We start from the raw sequence: 15835 nt of genomic DNA, 5'->3' as shown, positions 1-15835 counted from the left end.
ATTACCAAAAAAATCTTAATTTATTTTGACAAAAAAATTGACATCGTTCATTGAATAATCGTTCGTTTTATTTTACATACATAGTGTAAGTTTGATTATAGGTAACATTTCTACGCAATTTATGTAAATTACAATTTCATTTAACTTTGTTCTGAAATATCAAACAAAGTGCTACAAACTTTTTCATAATCGTCTACCGCCGTACATTTTGTAACATTGCAACGCGATTTATGTAAATTAGCTAAAATTCATTGACTTTGTTCTGGTATATCAAACATCGTGTTACAAACTCTCTCGTAATCGTCGATCGCCAATCGATCAACTATTGCTTTGAATCTAAATGCATAAAACAGGCGAAAATTGACAAAAGTACAGTTAATAACTGACATAACGAAAAACATAGAACTCTTACTCTTTAATGGGTATCTCTTTACTAAATTTCTTAAAATTCTTGACCTTAAAAATAGACATCAAAAATTACATAAAACGAAAAACTATCGTAGTTTCAAAGCCGTGGTTTAACTTACATCTCCTGAGAAAACAACGCGAACAAAATGTTCACAGACCTATGAAAGAAAGTAAATACGCTGTTAAAATGTCACTCAACGATTTCAAACCATCGTGTTACATGTGGTAAATGTAGATTGTTCTGGATAGAGAAGTATCGAGAAGGACTATCGGTGCTAGTGTTGACTGAGATTGTCCTTACTTGACTCTGAGGATGACTACATCTAGGTTTGTTGAAACCTCAGTCAACATGAACATGAAGAGTCCTTCTCGGGATTCTACTCTTCTAACCTGGATTAACCTGTATATACTTGTATTTTTTTACCACAAAGATAAGTGTTGTTGGATTATATACGAAGTGTTGCTTGATTATTAGAGAGATTTACAACCAGATATATAAAAGTTACATGTCTGTAGATGTGGAATGTCCAAGACAGTGGAGTCCTGAGAGGGACTGTTGTTGTAGTTGACGTAGCAGAGTCCTAAAAACTGTTGGCGTTTTGATAACCTTAGCAGTAGTCATCTTTTAAGTCAAGAGAAGAGTGAAGATGACTACTGCTAGGTTATCGAAACTTCAGACTGCATCAACACTAACAGTCCTCAGGACTTTACTAACCTGGACCATCTACATCTATATACGTACAAACATGTACATAACAATCCTCCATGGTTCAAACCATTCACTTTAATTCATCACGTTGTCGTGTGTTTTTTTTTCGTCATTCATTACCTCGTTCTCATAAAGTTCCAAGGAAACATAGGAAGCAAACGATGGCCATTCTTTGAGTTCTATGTCCAACGCAGCGCACAGAGTTATCAACGTTGCATCATGCGCAGAGAACAAATACAGTCTATGGTTGCTGAAAAACACGGGCGAGCGCAAAAAACTTCAAATGTTGAAATATTAACCAAACTTTCAGTCATAGGACATCATTATTAACCTTTGTTAATGCTACGAAAGACGTACTTCCGGCAAATTTCAACTTTACAAAATGGCAAATTGGTAATTGAGAACTTTCAAGTTCATTTTCAGGGATGGTGAGCATTTATATTTTGTTTGAGAGGCTGAGAGAGGGTGGGGTGGGGTGCTAAATCCTGCAGAAATTATCAATACTCTAGTTATGACCACCCCTTTTCCCAAGGAACGCAAACATTTGTCATGTTTGTATGTTAAGCTGGAAAAGATCCCTCTCTTAGTCTTCAAACCTCAATTCCACAGTTTATATAAGAGCAATGTGAATTTGAGCAACCTTCCTCTACTACGCCACTACAATAGACATACCTACCTTGTTTTCTCAATACTTGACTGAATATTTTTATAAAGATTTTGGAGCATATGACCACCAGATAATGGAAGAATCATTCCTCTGAATGAGAAAAAAGCTATATTTTATGCTCAACTAACATGGACATTTCAAAATAAGGGAAACATATCCTTCTAGTAACGTACTTTGTCCACGTTGGAGGAGACTGATATACACTTGTGTACAGCTGTAATGCACGAGCTTCCACAGTTTTCATTAAACTTTTAACTTCATCTGAATATATTTTGTTGTGAGCCTTGAAAATTCAATTCAATGACCATAATTTAACAATACTACACACATATTATTACATGAATTCATTAATTTTATCTCCTACATTTCTGCAACTCATGTCATCATAAATGTGAATGAAATTAATGTTTTTCATTGGTTTTCCAACTGCTCTCATGAATTTCTCCAAGTCTCCCTGATATCCTGGTAATTTATGAGCAAGTGTGAAACAGTACTTGACAAACTGCTTTAAAGCCTTGCAGGCTGAGTAATTTGGAAAAAATACTTCTTCAACAATGGGCAACGTCCAAAAGATAACTGGCTCTACATAAAACAAAGTGAAATAAACCCAAGTTTATTGTCTGTAATGTGTTGCAGATTCTTTTAATACATTACAAATAAACTTCTTTAATAAGGAACACATCCCACCATTTATGTGGTTGAACATTCCAGTCACGACACAGCGCAATGATTCAATGGCCCTTGGGACATGGGTTGTTCGAAGGCTTGTAATTAAGATGAGGTTTCAGCATTAAATATGTACAATATCAGAGTTTTTCATGGACCATCATACTTACTAAATTATCCTCTCATCAAAGTTGTCATCGACAAGTTTAAGTTCATCAATATAATACTTCTTCAGTTTCCGACCTAGGTCATAGGCCTGTTGTTGCCCTACAGTTGTCAATGCGCCCATCTCACAACCTCCCTAAATCAACAACAAACATATCTCAGTATATGAAGTCCCCTTCATTAGAAATCTTCTCATATATTACAACATTTGGACAACGCAATATAAAACTTGGAACAACATGTATACAGTTCAAAGCAGTTCTCTACTGTTTCAATTTGTTTTACACATATTAGAGCATTCACATGTGTCTTAAAAAACGAGACATCAGTTCATGCCCATGATCCTGTGGCATCCTTTGTGATCCTCTGATCACCTTAATTCTTCTTCAACTAGGATCATCATGATGCATGATGAACTAACCTTCAATACATTTTTTGTTGAATTTTCTTCCTTCAATTCATGACTATTCAGGCTCTTCACTTCATACTTCAATTTAGTATGCTCAAGTTCATATCTAAGTTCTTGTTTATCCCAAACATTTTCCTCTAAACCAGAAATTGTCTTTATGGGCGTCCTTGCGCCATGTCGGAATATTACTTGAACTTGTTTTAATGCAAGATCCTTATCTTTTCTGTCGACGTCTTTCCCTCTCACCGTATTTCCAGGACGAAAAGTGTTGAGAGTGTTGACTGCAATGAATGAACTCACAGCCAAACCACAAGCGTAATTTAAGGAGCGAATTAACATGACTTGGAATTACTTCCTACTAAAACTCCTGGCAAACGTTTTCTCGCGCAATTTATTCTTGAATTGGTTCGGTTCCCGGACTCAAAAATTTTGTCGGAAAACGAAAAACTAGAAAATTTCGCGCCATGTTGAGTCTATTTAACCGCCAAATGGATTTCAAGTTATTTATTTCCGTTCACGTGAACTTCCTGATAATCATAAATAAATTTTAAATAGATAGAAATCAATGAAATTATACAAAATGAACGAGTTGTTTTAGAAATTTTCCTCTCTCTTCTCTGCATTATATTTAATCGAAACCTAGTAAGTAATGGAACCCGTGGAAGACAGCGAATCATATTGGACAATTTTTTTGCGAACCGTCTCAACGATAAGCAATCAAGACGTATGGATTACCAAAAAAAATCTTAATTTATCTTGACAAAAATTGACATCGTTCATTGAATAATCGTTCGTTTTATTTTACATACATAGTGTAAGTTAGATTATAGGTAACATTTCTAGGCAATTTATGTAAATTACAATTTCATTTAACTTTGTTCTGGAATATCAAACAAAGTGCTACAAACTTTTTCATAATCGTCTACCGCCATACATTTTCTAACATTGCAACGCAATTTATGTAAATTAGCTAAAATTCATTGACTTTGTTCTGGTATATCAAACATCGCGTTACAAACTCTCTCGTAATCGTCGATCGCCAATCGATCAACTATTGCCTTGAATCTAAATGCATAAAACAGGCGAAAAATTGACAAAAGTACAAGTAGTTAATAACTGACATAACGAAAAACATAGAACTCTCACTCTTTAATGGATATCTCTTTACTAAATTTCTTAGAATTCTTGACCTTAAAAATAGACGTCAAAAATTACATAAAATGAAAAACTATCGAAGTTTCGAAGCCGTGTTTAACTTACATCTCCTGAGAAAACAACGCGAACAAAATGTTCACAGACCTATGAAAGAAAGTAAATATGCGGTTAAAATGTCACTCAACGATTTCAAACCATCGTGTTACATGTGGTAAATGTAGATTGTTCTGGATAGAGAAGTATAGAGATGGACTATCGGTGCTAGTGTTGACTGAGATAGTCCTTACTTGTCTCTGAGGATGACTACATCTAGGTTTGTTGAAACCTCAGTCAACATGAACATCAACAGTCCTTCTCTGGATTCTACTCTTCTAAACTGGATTAACCTGTGTATACTTGTAATGTTTTACCACAAAGATAAGTGTTGTTGGATTATATACGAAGTGTTGCTTGATTATTGTTATATTTACAACCAGATATATAAAAGTTGTAGATGTTGAATGTCCAGGTCAATGGAGTCCTGAGAAGGACTGTTGTTGTAGTTGACGTAGCAGAGTCCTAAAAACTGTTGGCGTTTTGATAACCTTAGCAGTAGTTATCTTCTAAGTCAAGAGAAGAGTGAAGATGGCTACTGCTAGGTTGTCGAAACTTCAGACTGCATCAACACTAACAGTCCTCAGGATTTTACTAACCTTGACCATCTACATCTATATACGTACAAACATGTACGTAACGATCCTCCATGGACGTGGACCATCTACATCTATATACGTACAAAAATGTACGTAACGATCCTCCATGGACCTGGACCATCTACATCTATATACGTACAAACATGTACATAACGATCCTCCATGGACCTGGACCATCTAATACGTACAAACATGTACGTAACGATCCTCCATGGACCTGACCATCTACATCTATATACGTACAAACATGTACGTAACGATCCTCCATGGACCTGGACCATCTACATCTATATACGTACAAACATGTACATAACGATCCTCCATGGACCTGGACCATCTACATCTATATACGTACAAACATGTACGTAACGATCCTCCATGGACCTGGACCATCTACATCTATATACGTACAAACATGTACATAACGATCCTCCATGGACCTGGACCATCTACATTGTACGTAACGATCCTTCATGGACCTGGACCATCTACATCTATATACGTACAAACATGTATGTAACGATCCTCCATGGACCTGGACCATCTACATCTATATACGTACAAACATGTACGTAACGATCCTCCATGGACCTGGACCATCTACATCTATATACGTACAAACATGTACGTAACGATCCTCCATGGTTCAAACCATTCACTTTAATTCATCACGTTGTCGTGTTTTTTTTTCGTCATTCATTACCTCGTTCTCATAAAGTTCCAAGGAAACATAGGAAGCAAACGGTGGCCATTCTTTGAGTTCTATGTCCAACGCTGCGCACAGAGTTATCAACGTTGCATCATGCGCAGAGAACAAATACAGTTTGTGGTTGCTGAAAAACACGGGCGAGCGCAGAAACGTCAAATGTTGAAATATTAACCAAACTTTCAGTCATAGGACATCATTAACCTTTGTTAATGCTACGGAAGACGTACTTCCGGCAAATTTCAACTTTACAAAATGGCAAATTGGTAATTGAGAACTTTCAAGTTCATTTTCAGGGATGGTGAGAATTTATATTTTGTTTGGGAGAGGGTGGGGTGGTGTGGGGTGCCAAATCCTGCAGAAATTATCAATACTCTAGTTATCACCACCCCTTTTCCCAAGGTAACGAAAACATTTGTCATGGTTGTATGTTAGGCTGGAAAAGATCCTCTCTTAGTCTTGAAACCTCAATTCCACAGTTTATATAAAAGCAATGTGAATTTGAGCAACCTTCCTCTACTACGCCTCTACAATAGACATACCTACCTTGTTTCCTCAATATTTGACTGAATATTTTTATAAAGATTTTGGAGCATATGACCACCAGATAATGGAAGAATCATTCCTCTGAATGAGAAAAAAGCTATATTTTATGCTCAACTAACATGGACATTTCAAAATAAGGGAAACATATCCTTCTAGTAACGTACTTTGTCCACGTTGGAGGAGACTGAATACACTTGTGTACAGCTGTAATGCACGAGCTTCCACAGTTTTCATTAAACTTTTAACTTCATCTGAATATATTTTGTTGTGAGCCTTGAAAATTCAATTCAATGACCATAATTTACAATACTACACACATATTATTACATGAATTCATTAATTTTATCTCCTACATTTCTGCAACTCATGTCATCAAAAATTTGAATGAAATTAATGTTTTTCATTGGTTTTCCAACTGCTCTCATGAATTTCTCCAAGTCTTCCTGATATCCTGGTAATTTATGAGCAAGTGTGAAACAATACTTGCGAAACTGCTGTAAAGCCTTGCAGGCTGACCAATTTGTAAAAAATATTTCTTCAATAATGGGCAACGTCCAAAAGATAACTGGCTCTACATAAAACAAAGTGAAATAAACCCAAGTTTATTGTCTGTAATGTGTTGCAGATTCTTTTAATACATTACAAATAAACTTCTTTCATAAGGAACACATCCCACCATTTATGTGGTTGAACATTCCAGTCACCACACAGCGCAATGATTCCATGGCCCTTGGGAAATGGGTTGTTCGAAGGCTTGTAATTAAGATGAGGTTTCAGCATTAAATATGTAGAATATCAGAGTTTTTCATGGACCATCTTACTTACTAAATTATCCTCTCGTCAAGGTTGTCATCGACAAGTTTAAGTTCATCAATATAATACTTCTTCAGTTTCCGACCTAGGTCATAGGCCTGTTGTTGCCCAACTGTTGTCAATGCACCCATCTCACAACCTCCCTAAATCAACAACTAACATATCTCAGTATATGAAGTCCCCTTCATTAGAAATCTTCTCATATATTACAACATTTGGACAACGCAATATAAAACTTGGAACAACATGTATACAGTTCAAAGCAGTTCTCTACTGTTTCAATTTGTTTTACACATATTAGAGCATTCACATGTGTCTTAAAAAACGAGACATCAGTTCATGCCCATGATCCTGTGGCATCCTTTGTGATCCTCTGATCACCTTAATTCTTCTTCAACTAGGATCATCATGATGCATGATGAACTAACCTTCAATACATTTTTTGTTGAATTTTCTTCCTTCAATTCATGACTATTCAGGCTCTTCACTTCATACTTCAATTTAGTATGCTCAGTTCATATCTAAGTTCTTGTTTATCCCAAACATTTTCCTCTAAACCAGAAATTGTCTTTATGGGCGTCCTTGCGCCATGTCGGAATATTACTTGAACTTGTTTTAATGCAAGATCCTTATCTTTTCTGTCGACGTCTTTCCCTCTCACCGTATTTCCAGGACGAAAAGTGTTGAGAGTGTTGACTGCAATGAATGAACTCACAGCCAAACCACAAGCGTAATTTAAGGTGCGAATTAACATGACTTGGAATTACTTCCTACTAAAACTCCTGGCAAACGTTTTCTCGCGCAATTTATTCTTGAAATGGTTCGGTTCCCGGACTCAAAAATTTTGCCGGAAAACGAACAACTAGAAAATTTCGCGCCATGTTGAGTACCAAATGGTATTAAACTTATTTATTTCCGTTCACGTGATCTTCCTAATAATCATAAATAAATTTTGAATAGATAGAAATCAATGAAATTATACAAAATGAACGAGTTGTTTTAGAAATTTTCCTCTCTCTTTTCTGCATTATATTTAATCGAAACCTAGTAAGTGATGGAACCCGTGCAAGAAAGTGAATCATCACAAGTTATTCAACTTAATAAGGATGTTTTAAATGACGACACAGTCACACATCGAGACAAAGATTATAACTTTTCACCTGAAACAACTGAGGACACCATTACTCCTGAAAATGTGAATACTATCAAATCACCTTCATATTCTGCTCCAGTCCTCACAAATAAACACAGAAGTTGGAAATAAATCTGTTGAATAAATATGAAAATGTTAACGAACCAAAGATCCTGTGACATACCTGTGATTATTGTCATGAGGAATATGACAAGGCTCATTTTGTCCACCATCCTTAAACAATCGTCTTGAAAATCATATTTGACAATTTTTTTGCAAACCGTCTCAACGATAAGCAATCAAGACGTATGGATTACCAAAAAAAATCTTAATTTATTTTGACAAAAATTGACATCGTTCATTGAATAATCGTTCGTTTTATTTTACATACATAGTGTAAGTTAGATTATAGGTAACATTTCTACGCAATTTATGTAAATTACAATTTCATTTAACTTTGTTCTGGAATATCAAACAAAGTGCTACCAACTTTTTCATGTCTACCGCCATACATTTTGTAACATTGCAACGCAATTTATGTAAATTAGCTAAAATTCATTGACTTTGTTCTGGTATATCAAACATCGTGTTACAAACTCTCTCGTAATCGTCGATCGCCAATCGATCAACTATTGCTTTGAATCTAAATGCATAAAACAGGCGAAAAATTGACAAAATTGCTTGTACAGCAGTTAATAACTGACATAACGAAAAACATAGAACTCTCACTCTTTAATGGGCATCTCTTTACTAAATTTCTTAGAATTCTTGACCTTAAAAATAGACGTCAAAAATTACATAAAATGAAAAACTATCGTAGTTTCGAAGCCGTGTATAACTTACATCTCCTGAGAAAACAACGCGAACAAAATGTTCACAGACCTATGAAAGAAAGTAAATAGACGGTTATAATGTGGTAGATGTAGATTGTTCTGGATAGAGAATGATAGAGATGGACTATCGGTGCTAGTGTTGACTGAGATAGTCCTTACTTGTCTCTGAGGATGACTACATCTAGGTTTGTTGAAACCTCAGTCAACATGAACATCAACAGTCCTTCTGGATTCTACTCTTCTAACCTGGATTAACCTGTGTATACTTGTAATGTTTTACCACAAAGATAAGTGTTGTTGGATTATATACGAAGTGTTGCTTGATTATTGTTATATTTACAACCAGATATATAAAAGTTGTAGATGTTGAATGTCCAGGTCAATGGAGTCCTGAGAAGGACTGTTGTTGTAGTTGACGTAGCAGAGTCCTAAAAACTGTTGGCGTTTTGATAACCTTAGCAGCAGTCATCTTTTAAGTCAATAGAAGAGTGAAGATGACTACTGCTAGGTTGTCGAAACTTCAGACTGCATCAACACTAACAGTCCTCAGGATTTTACTAACCTGGACCATCTACATCTATATACGTACAAACATGTACGTAACGATCCTCCATGGACCTGGACCATCTACATCTATATACGTACAAACATGTACGTAACGATCCTCCATGGACCTGGACCATCTACATCTATATACGTACAAACATGTACGTAACGATCCTCCATGGTTCAAACCATTCACTTTAATTCATCACGTTGTCGTGTTTTTTTTTCGTCATTCATTACCTCGTTCTCATAAAGTTCCAAGGAAACATAGGAAGCAAACGGTGGCCATTCTTTGAGTTCTATGTCCAACGCTGCGCACAGAGTTATCAACGTTGACACATGCGCAGAGAACAAATACAGTCTATGGTTGCTGAAAAACACGGGCGAGCGCAAAAAACTTCAAATGTTGAAATATTAACCAAACTTTCAGTCATAGGACATCATTATTAACCTTTGTTAATGCTACGGAAGACGTACGTCCGGCAAATTTCAACTTTACAAAATGGCAAATCAATACTCTAGTTATCACCACCCTTTTTCCCAAGGTAACGCAAACATTTGTCATGTTTGTATGTTAGGCTGGAAAAGATCCCCTCTTAGTTTGAAACCTCAATTCCACAGTTTGTATAAAAGCAATGTGAATTTGAGCAACCTTCCTCTACTACGCCTCTACAATAGACATACCCACCTTGTTTCCTCAATACTTGACTGAATATTTTTATAAAGATTTTGGAGCATATGACCACAAGATAATGGAAGAATCATTCCTCTGAATGAGAAAAAAGCTATATTTTATGCTCAACTAACATGGACATTTCAAAATAAGGGAAACATGTCCTTCTAGTAACGTACTTTGTCCACGTTGGAGGAGACTGAAATACACTTGTGTACAGCTGTAATGCACGAGCTTCCACAGTTTTCATTAAACTTTTAACTTCATCTGAATATATTTTGTTGTGAGCCTTGAAAATTCAATTCAATGACCATAATTTAACAATACTACACACATATTATTACATGAATTCATTAATTTTATCTCCTACATTTCTGGAACTCATTTCATCATAAATGTGAATAAAATTAATGTTTTTCATTGGTTTTCCAACTGCTCTCATGAATTTCTCCAAGTCTTCCTGATATCCTGGTAATTTATGAGCAAGTGTGAAACAATACTTGCGAAACTGCTGTAAAGCCTTGCAGGCTGACCAATTTGTAAAAAATATTTCTTCAATAATGGGCAACGTCCAAAAGATAACTGGCTCTACATAAAACAAAGTGAAATAAACCCGAGTTTATTGTCTGTAATGTGTTGCAGATTCTTTTAATACATTACAAATAAACTTCTTTAATAAGGAACACATCCCACCATTTATGTGGTTGAACATTCCAGTCACAACACAGCGCAATGTTTCAATGGCCCTTGGGAAATGGGTTGTTCGAAGGCTTGTAATTAAGATGAAGTTTCAACATTAAATATGTACAATATCAGAGTTTTTCATGGACCATCTTACTTACTAAATTATCCTCTCATCAAGGTTGTCATCGACAAGTTTAAACTCATCTATATAATGCTTCTTCAGTTTCCGACCTAGGTCATAGGCCTGTTGTTGCCCTACAGTTGTCAATGCGCCCATCTCACAACCTCCCTAAATCAACAACAAACATATCTCAGTATATGAAGTCCCCTTCATTAGAAATCTTCTCATATATTACAACATTTGGACAACGCAATATAAAACTTGGAACAACATGTATACAGTTCAAAGCAGTTCTCTACTGTTTCAATTTGTTTTAAACATATTAGAGCATTCACATGTGTCTTAAAAAACGAGACATCAGTTCATGCCCATGATCCTGTGGCATCCTTTCTGATCCTCTGATCACCTTAATTCTTCTTCAACTAGGATCATCATGATGCATGATGAACTAACCTTCAATACATTTTTTGTTGAATTTTCTTCCTTCAATTCATGACCATTCAAGCTCTTCACTTCATACTTCAATTTAGTATGCTCGAGTTCATATCTAAGTTCTTGTTTATCCCAAACATTTTCCTCTAAACCAGAAATTGTCCTTATGGGCGTCCTTACGCCATGTCGGAATATTACTTGAACTTGTTTTAATGCAAGATCCTTATCTTTTCTGTCGACGTCTTTCCCTCTCACCGTATTTCCAGGACGAAAAGTGTTGAGAGTGTTGACTGCGATAAATGAACTCACAGCCAAACCACAAGCGTAATTTAAGGTGCGAATTAACATGACTTGGAATTACTTCCTACTAAAACTCCTGGCAAACGTTTTCTCGCGCAATTCATTCTTGAATGAATTAGCTTCGGTTCCCGGAATTAAAAAATTTTGCCGGAAAACGAACAACTAGAAAATTTCGCGCCATGTTGAGTACCAAATGGTATTAAACTTATTTATTTCCGTTCACGTGATCTTCCTAATAATCATATATAAATTTTAAATAGATAGAAATCAATGAAATTATACAAAATGAACGAGTTGTTTTAGAAATTTTCCTCTCTCTTCTCTGCATTATATTTAATCGAAGCCTAGTAAGTGATGGAACCCGTGCAAGACAGCGAATCATCACAAGTTATTCAACTTAATAAGGATGTTTTAAATGACGACACAGTCACACATCGAGACAAAGATTATAACTTTTCACCTGAAACAACTAAGGACACCATTACTCCTGAAAATGTGAATACTATCAAATCACCTTCATGTGCTGTACCGAGTGAAAATACGAATAGCATGATTAGTCACCTAACAAACGGATTTTTGTCAGAAGTACATCCGCAACTGGCGGAGATGAGAACACAGACTAAAGAAATATGGTGAGCAAGAAATTTTCAATATTATCGCAATTTCAAGTTCTTTTACGTGTAAATTGAAACAAGTGGGGTAATCACATGATACAATCAATACTTTTCTTACTGGTAATTAATATCTTATCTTTTTACATAACCATTTGTTAATACATGATTGGGGTATTTTTGTTTTGTTGAACACATATGTAATTAATTACTGTCTTATTTGAACAGCAAAAGCCAATGTATTCTGATTGATTCCTTTAAATTGGAAAATAAGAAATATGAGGATAATCAAGACTTCGAGGAGCTTACCAAAATGGTGAGAGAACTTCAAAATTAGTTTTCCAGCGAGAAAGAATTACGAAAATGTACTTTTGTAATTTAAATGAATTAAGATATCATCAATTCAAACATATTACACAAAATTGAAGAGGGTCAAACAAGATATGGATCAAATGGATGAGCGTTTAAGAAAATTGAAGGTAAATTTTCCTCATTTGTCAAAACAAACTTTCTTTTGTCTTATTTTATCAACTCATCAGTCTCTCATCCATTGATTAAATCACTTTTATTTGTCTTATTTTATCAACTCATCAGTCTCTCATCCATTGATTAAATCACTTTTATTTGTCTTATTTTATCAACTCATCAGTCTCTCATCCATTGATTAAATCACTTTTATTTGTCTTATTTTATCAACTCATCAGTCTCTCATTCATTGATTGAATCACTTTTAGAAGAGATCTCTTAAGTTGAAAGAAAGACGGGAAAAACAGGATAAGGAAGAAGCGGAAAGAAGAGAAAAAGAATTGGTTTTAGAACGAGAACTTATGGCCAAAAAGACAGTGAAATGATTTGTGATATATACATCACCAACTTGTCCACAGTGCCACACATAATCTGTGACATAATTTATCTTTCAGTAAATATAAAGCAATGTATTTTAAGCATTAGTATTTTATTATGCATATTTTTATTTATTGTTTTTCATTTTTTTAGGGTAGACATCCATAATGTTTTACATGAGTAAGTTTCACACGGAAACCTTATTTTAGCTAATTTTTTCAGCCATCATTTATACACTCTAGTTATTCTTCTACATCTAAATTGGAAGCTAAATAAAAATAATTTGGTACATAGTATTCTATACATTATGTTTAAATAAAACACTTGCCGTTAACGCAAGCTCTAAGGTCCTCTTCAACTGATGTTCATCTACCCAATTTCTTAAAATTGTTGAACATAAAATACTGAACAAGAATTGTTCACTGTGTCATGTTTTTATTGTGCTTCCATATTAACTTCATCACATTTCATGTGGTCGATGTTCACCCGAAGGCATTGCTGTTAATACTTCATCTAGCAGCTGTAAAGCTCTGTGTAGATGAATCTCAATCCAACATGGTGTATCTTTGATGCTTTTGCGTGGATAATCAGGTCCCCATCCTTTCACAAAACTCATGCGCAATATACATAAGCGACGAAGATCATCAACACCAATGCCTGAAAAGAAGATGAGAATTGATTCTTGTTCAAGAAAGCACTACCATTTAATTGAACAAAGTACCTGTACTTAGCTGAGAAATAGGCATTAGAGCACCTGGTCCCACACCACTTGCGACAGCAGCTGCCTGAGCTGCAGCCGCTGATTGTGCAGCATGGGCTTGCTGACGAATTTGCCGGAAGCATTGACCCAAGTCAAAGACCTTTATGTATGCACCAGGATAGATCTTGTGCACTGCATCACCAGGGGAGCGACCTGACTCTCGATCAAGATAATAACTTTGGACAAACACACTGTGTTCACTGAGACATCTCACCCATACATCACCCTCCCCACGTAACTCCAGACTTACACCCTTACCTGACAAAATAGTCATATTTTAATATCAATACATGAAATCATTATAAATCAAAATACATACAAACCCTTACCTATATGTAATCTTGCCTTTTCACTAACTTCAGTTCTGTGAACATTTGATAATTGACCGAGACAAAATCTATGACCACCGAGGATCCACATAACCATCGATCGTAACTGATGAACAATTTGATGGCACTTTAAATATTTCACCAACTTGTTGGTCCAGTTCAAAGTATGCTATAGAAGACCAGTGATCGGGAGCTAAAAAGAAACATTTAAAATCAAAGATGTATGACAACTTAAGTTAGCAGACAAAAAAATAAGGTGGCCGAGACTATACTGCTCTAACATCATTCAGCTTGTAAACACTGAATAAGGATGACACCTTTCTGAGGAAATATGGTTTTAATTTAATATGACAGCTGCTTACGTGGATGCTTTGATATTGGTCCGGGCATCTCACATGAATCTGGAACTGGTTTTTGGTCCCCTGTGATAAAGATGTACAATAAACCAACATACACTTTTATGTCAATTATTTTGATTGGGTATATACACATACAATATGGAATGGTGCTTGATTGTTGTGGATAACCAGGTGCAGTAGGCTGACCAGGCCAACCTAAATGTATAAGAATGGTGTTTTATCTTGGTCATGAAAGATTCAAAGTATGTAAAATCCTCGACATACCAATATGACCATTTAGTCCCTTCACATCAAGTCCACCAGCATGACTCATAGTTTGACCATCTACATAAAAGGATTCAGACTATTCAAATTTTGTTGAAATGAAAATCAATAAAAATCTCAAACAATTATTTTACCTGGAAAATGATGAATCTGACGATCCGGATGTACCTCGGTAGAGTGAAAATTGGGATCACCTATGGATGTTCCACAACCTAGTTAGTTTTCATATTGATGTGCCAACCTAAATGTAATATCCTCACTTACCACGCAGTGTCAGACCAAGATCTTTATAAACATGTGAAATTAACAGCACGTTAGTCAAATAAAAGGCAATGTTTACAATGATCTTATGATGAATGAAACGAACAAGTAAAAACAGCATGATATGTTTAATGTTTACCGTGCTTACCTGGCGATACAACTCTCTCGTAATGGTATGGATTCACGCAAACGTTGTCACATTTTAGGTCGAACGCGAATCGACAGTACTGTACGTGTTTTAGTTCGTTCTTGTGAAGATCTGGCCAACGCCATATTCGAGCGTAAATAACATGGGGGAAACCTTTTCTTCCCGCGACTTGTAGTCGGCCATCTAATGTTCTCTGGATTGTCACGCACTTTGACGGATGGCTACCGTTCGTCGTGATGGCAGTTATTAGAGACTCCAGTTCATCGCGCTTTTCCTTTAATTTTTTAACTAAACTTTCTATGGCGCGTTTCGCAAATGCTTCACTCTCACCGCCCTGGCGATGACACATTAAACTATGCACAATACTCATACACGCATCTGAGCTCGTCGGTGCCAAAGCCATCTTTTTATCCTCAACGGATTAGTTTTGAAGTATTACAGAGGCGTGAGTACGTATCCACTTCATGAAATCCTTTTATACTTTGTATATATTTCGTGATTTCCAACTCTGTAAATTTGCAAAAATAACGGCATTTTTAGAAACTCCTCTCAAGTTTTTCGCAGAATGGAAATGTGCGTGTGCTTCCAGTTGTTTCATCAATT

The 15835-nt window shown here is 35.7% G+C and overlaps 4 protein-coding genes across 5 annotated transcripts; 1 reads left to right on the top strand and 3 right to left on the bottom strand.

The window, feature by feature from the left end:
- Position 1: 1 nt before the first annotated feature.
- Positions 2-3492, bottom strand: LOC124450743 (lysophosphatidic acid phosphatase type 6-like). Its single transcript, XM_047001384.1, has 10 exons — positions 3037-3492; positions 2621-2751; positions 2472-2548; positions 2149-2366; positions 1958-2067; positions 1794-1874; positions 1238-1367; positions 528-566; positions 413-456; positions 2-336 (listed from the first exon to the last, which is right to left on the bottom strand). The coding sequence occupies exons 1-10, from the start codon at positions 3361-3363 to the stop codon at positions 249-251; spliced, it is 1245 nt and encodes a 414-aa protein (XP_046857340.1). The 5' UTR covers positions 3364-3492; the 3' UTR covers positions 2-248.
- Positions 3493-3803: 311 nt separating this feature from the next.
- LOC124450742 (lysophosphatidic acid phosphatase type 6-like) lies at positions 3804-11866 on the bottom strand. 2 transcript variants are annotated; one of them, XM_047001383.1, is made up of 10 exons: positions 11379-11866; positions 10963-11093; positions 10814-10890; positions 10491-10708; positions 10300-10409; positions 6124-6204; positions 5575-5704; positions 4285-4323; positions 4171-4214; positions 3804-4089 (listed from the first exon to the last, which is right to left on the bottom strand). In XM_047001383.1, exons 1-10 carry the CDS (start codon positions 11703-11705, stop codon positions 4002-4004), a joined length of 1245 nt encoding a protein of 414 aa, XP_046857339.1. In that variant the 5' UTR covers positions 11706-11866; the 3' UTR covers positions 3804-4001. The 2 variants fall into 2 exon arrangements, with proteins under 2 accessions (XP_046857339.1, XP_046857338.1); XM_047001382.1 differs by lacking the exons at positions 3804-4089; positions 4171-4214; positions 4285-4323; positions 5575-5704; positions 6124-6204 and adding exons at positions 8430-8711; positions 8798-8841; positions 8912-8950; positions 9688-9817; positions 10136-10216 and having other exon boundaries at positions 11379-11861.
- Positions 11867-11908: 42 nt separating this feature from the next.
- Positions 11909-13407, top strand: LOC124450746 (biogenesis of lysosome-related organelles complex 1 subunit 6-like). The gene is made up of 4 exons (XM_047001389.1): positions 11909-12289; positions 12497-12584; positions 12661-12747; positions 13003-13407. The coding sequence occupies exons 1-4, from the start codon at positions 12012-12014 to the stop codon at positions 13117-13119; spliced, it is 570 nt and encodes a 189-aa protein (XP_046857345.1). The 5' UTR covers positions 11909-12011; the 3' UTR covers positions 13120-13407.
- Positions 13207-15808, bottom strand: LOC124450740 (mothers against decapentaplegic homolog 4-like). The gene is given in 10 exon segments (XM_047001380.1): positions 13207-13768; positions 13833-14129; positions 14201-14280; positions 14282-14393; positions 14563-14622; positions 14695-14754; positions 14824-14883; positions 14958-15017; positions 15088-15108; positions 15233-15808. Coding segments are annotated over 10 exon segments (1350 nt in total). The 5' UTR covers positions 15636-15808; the 3' UTR covers positions 13207-13571.
- Positions 15809-15835: the final 27 nt, after the last annotated feature.

This window comes from Xenia sp. Carnegie-2017, unplaced genomic scaffold (assembly GCF_021976095.1).
Source record: "Xenia sp. Carnegie-2017 unplaced genomic scaffold, XeniaSp_v1 HiC_scaffold_24, whole genome shotgun sequence".
NCBI lineage: Eukaryota > Metazoa > Cnidaria > Anthozoa > Malacalcyonacea > Xeniidae > Xenia > Xenia sp. Carnegie-2017.
The sequence above is the reverse complement of the archived record's forward strand: the minus strand, read 5'-3'. Positions and strand labels throughout refer to the sequence as shown.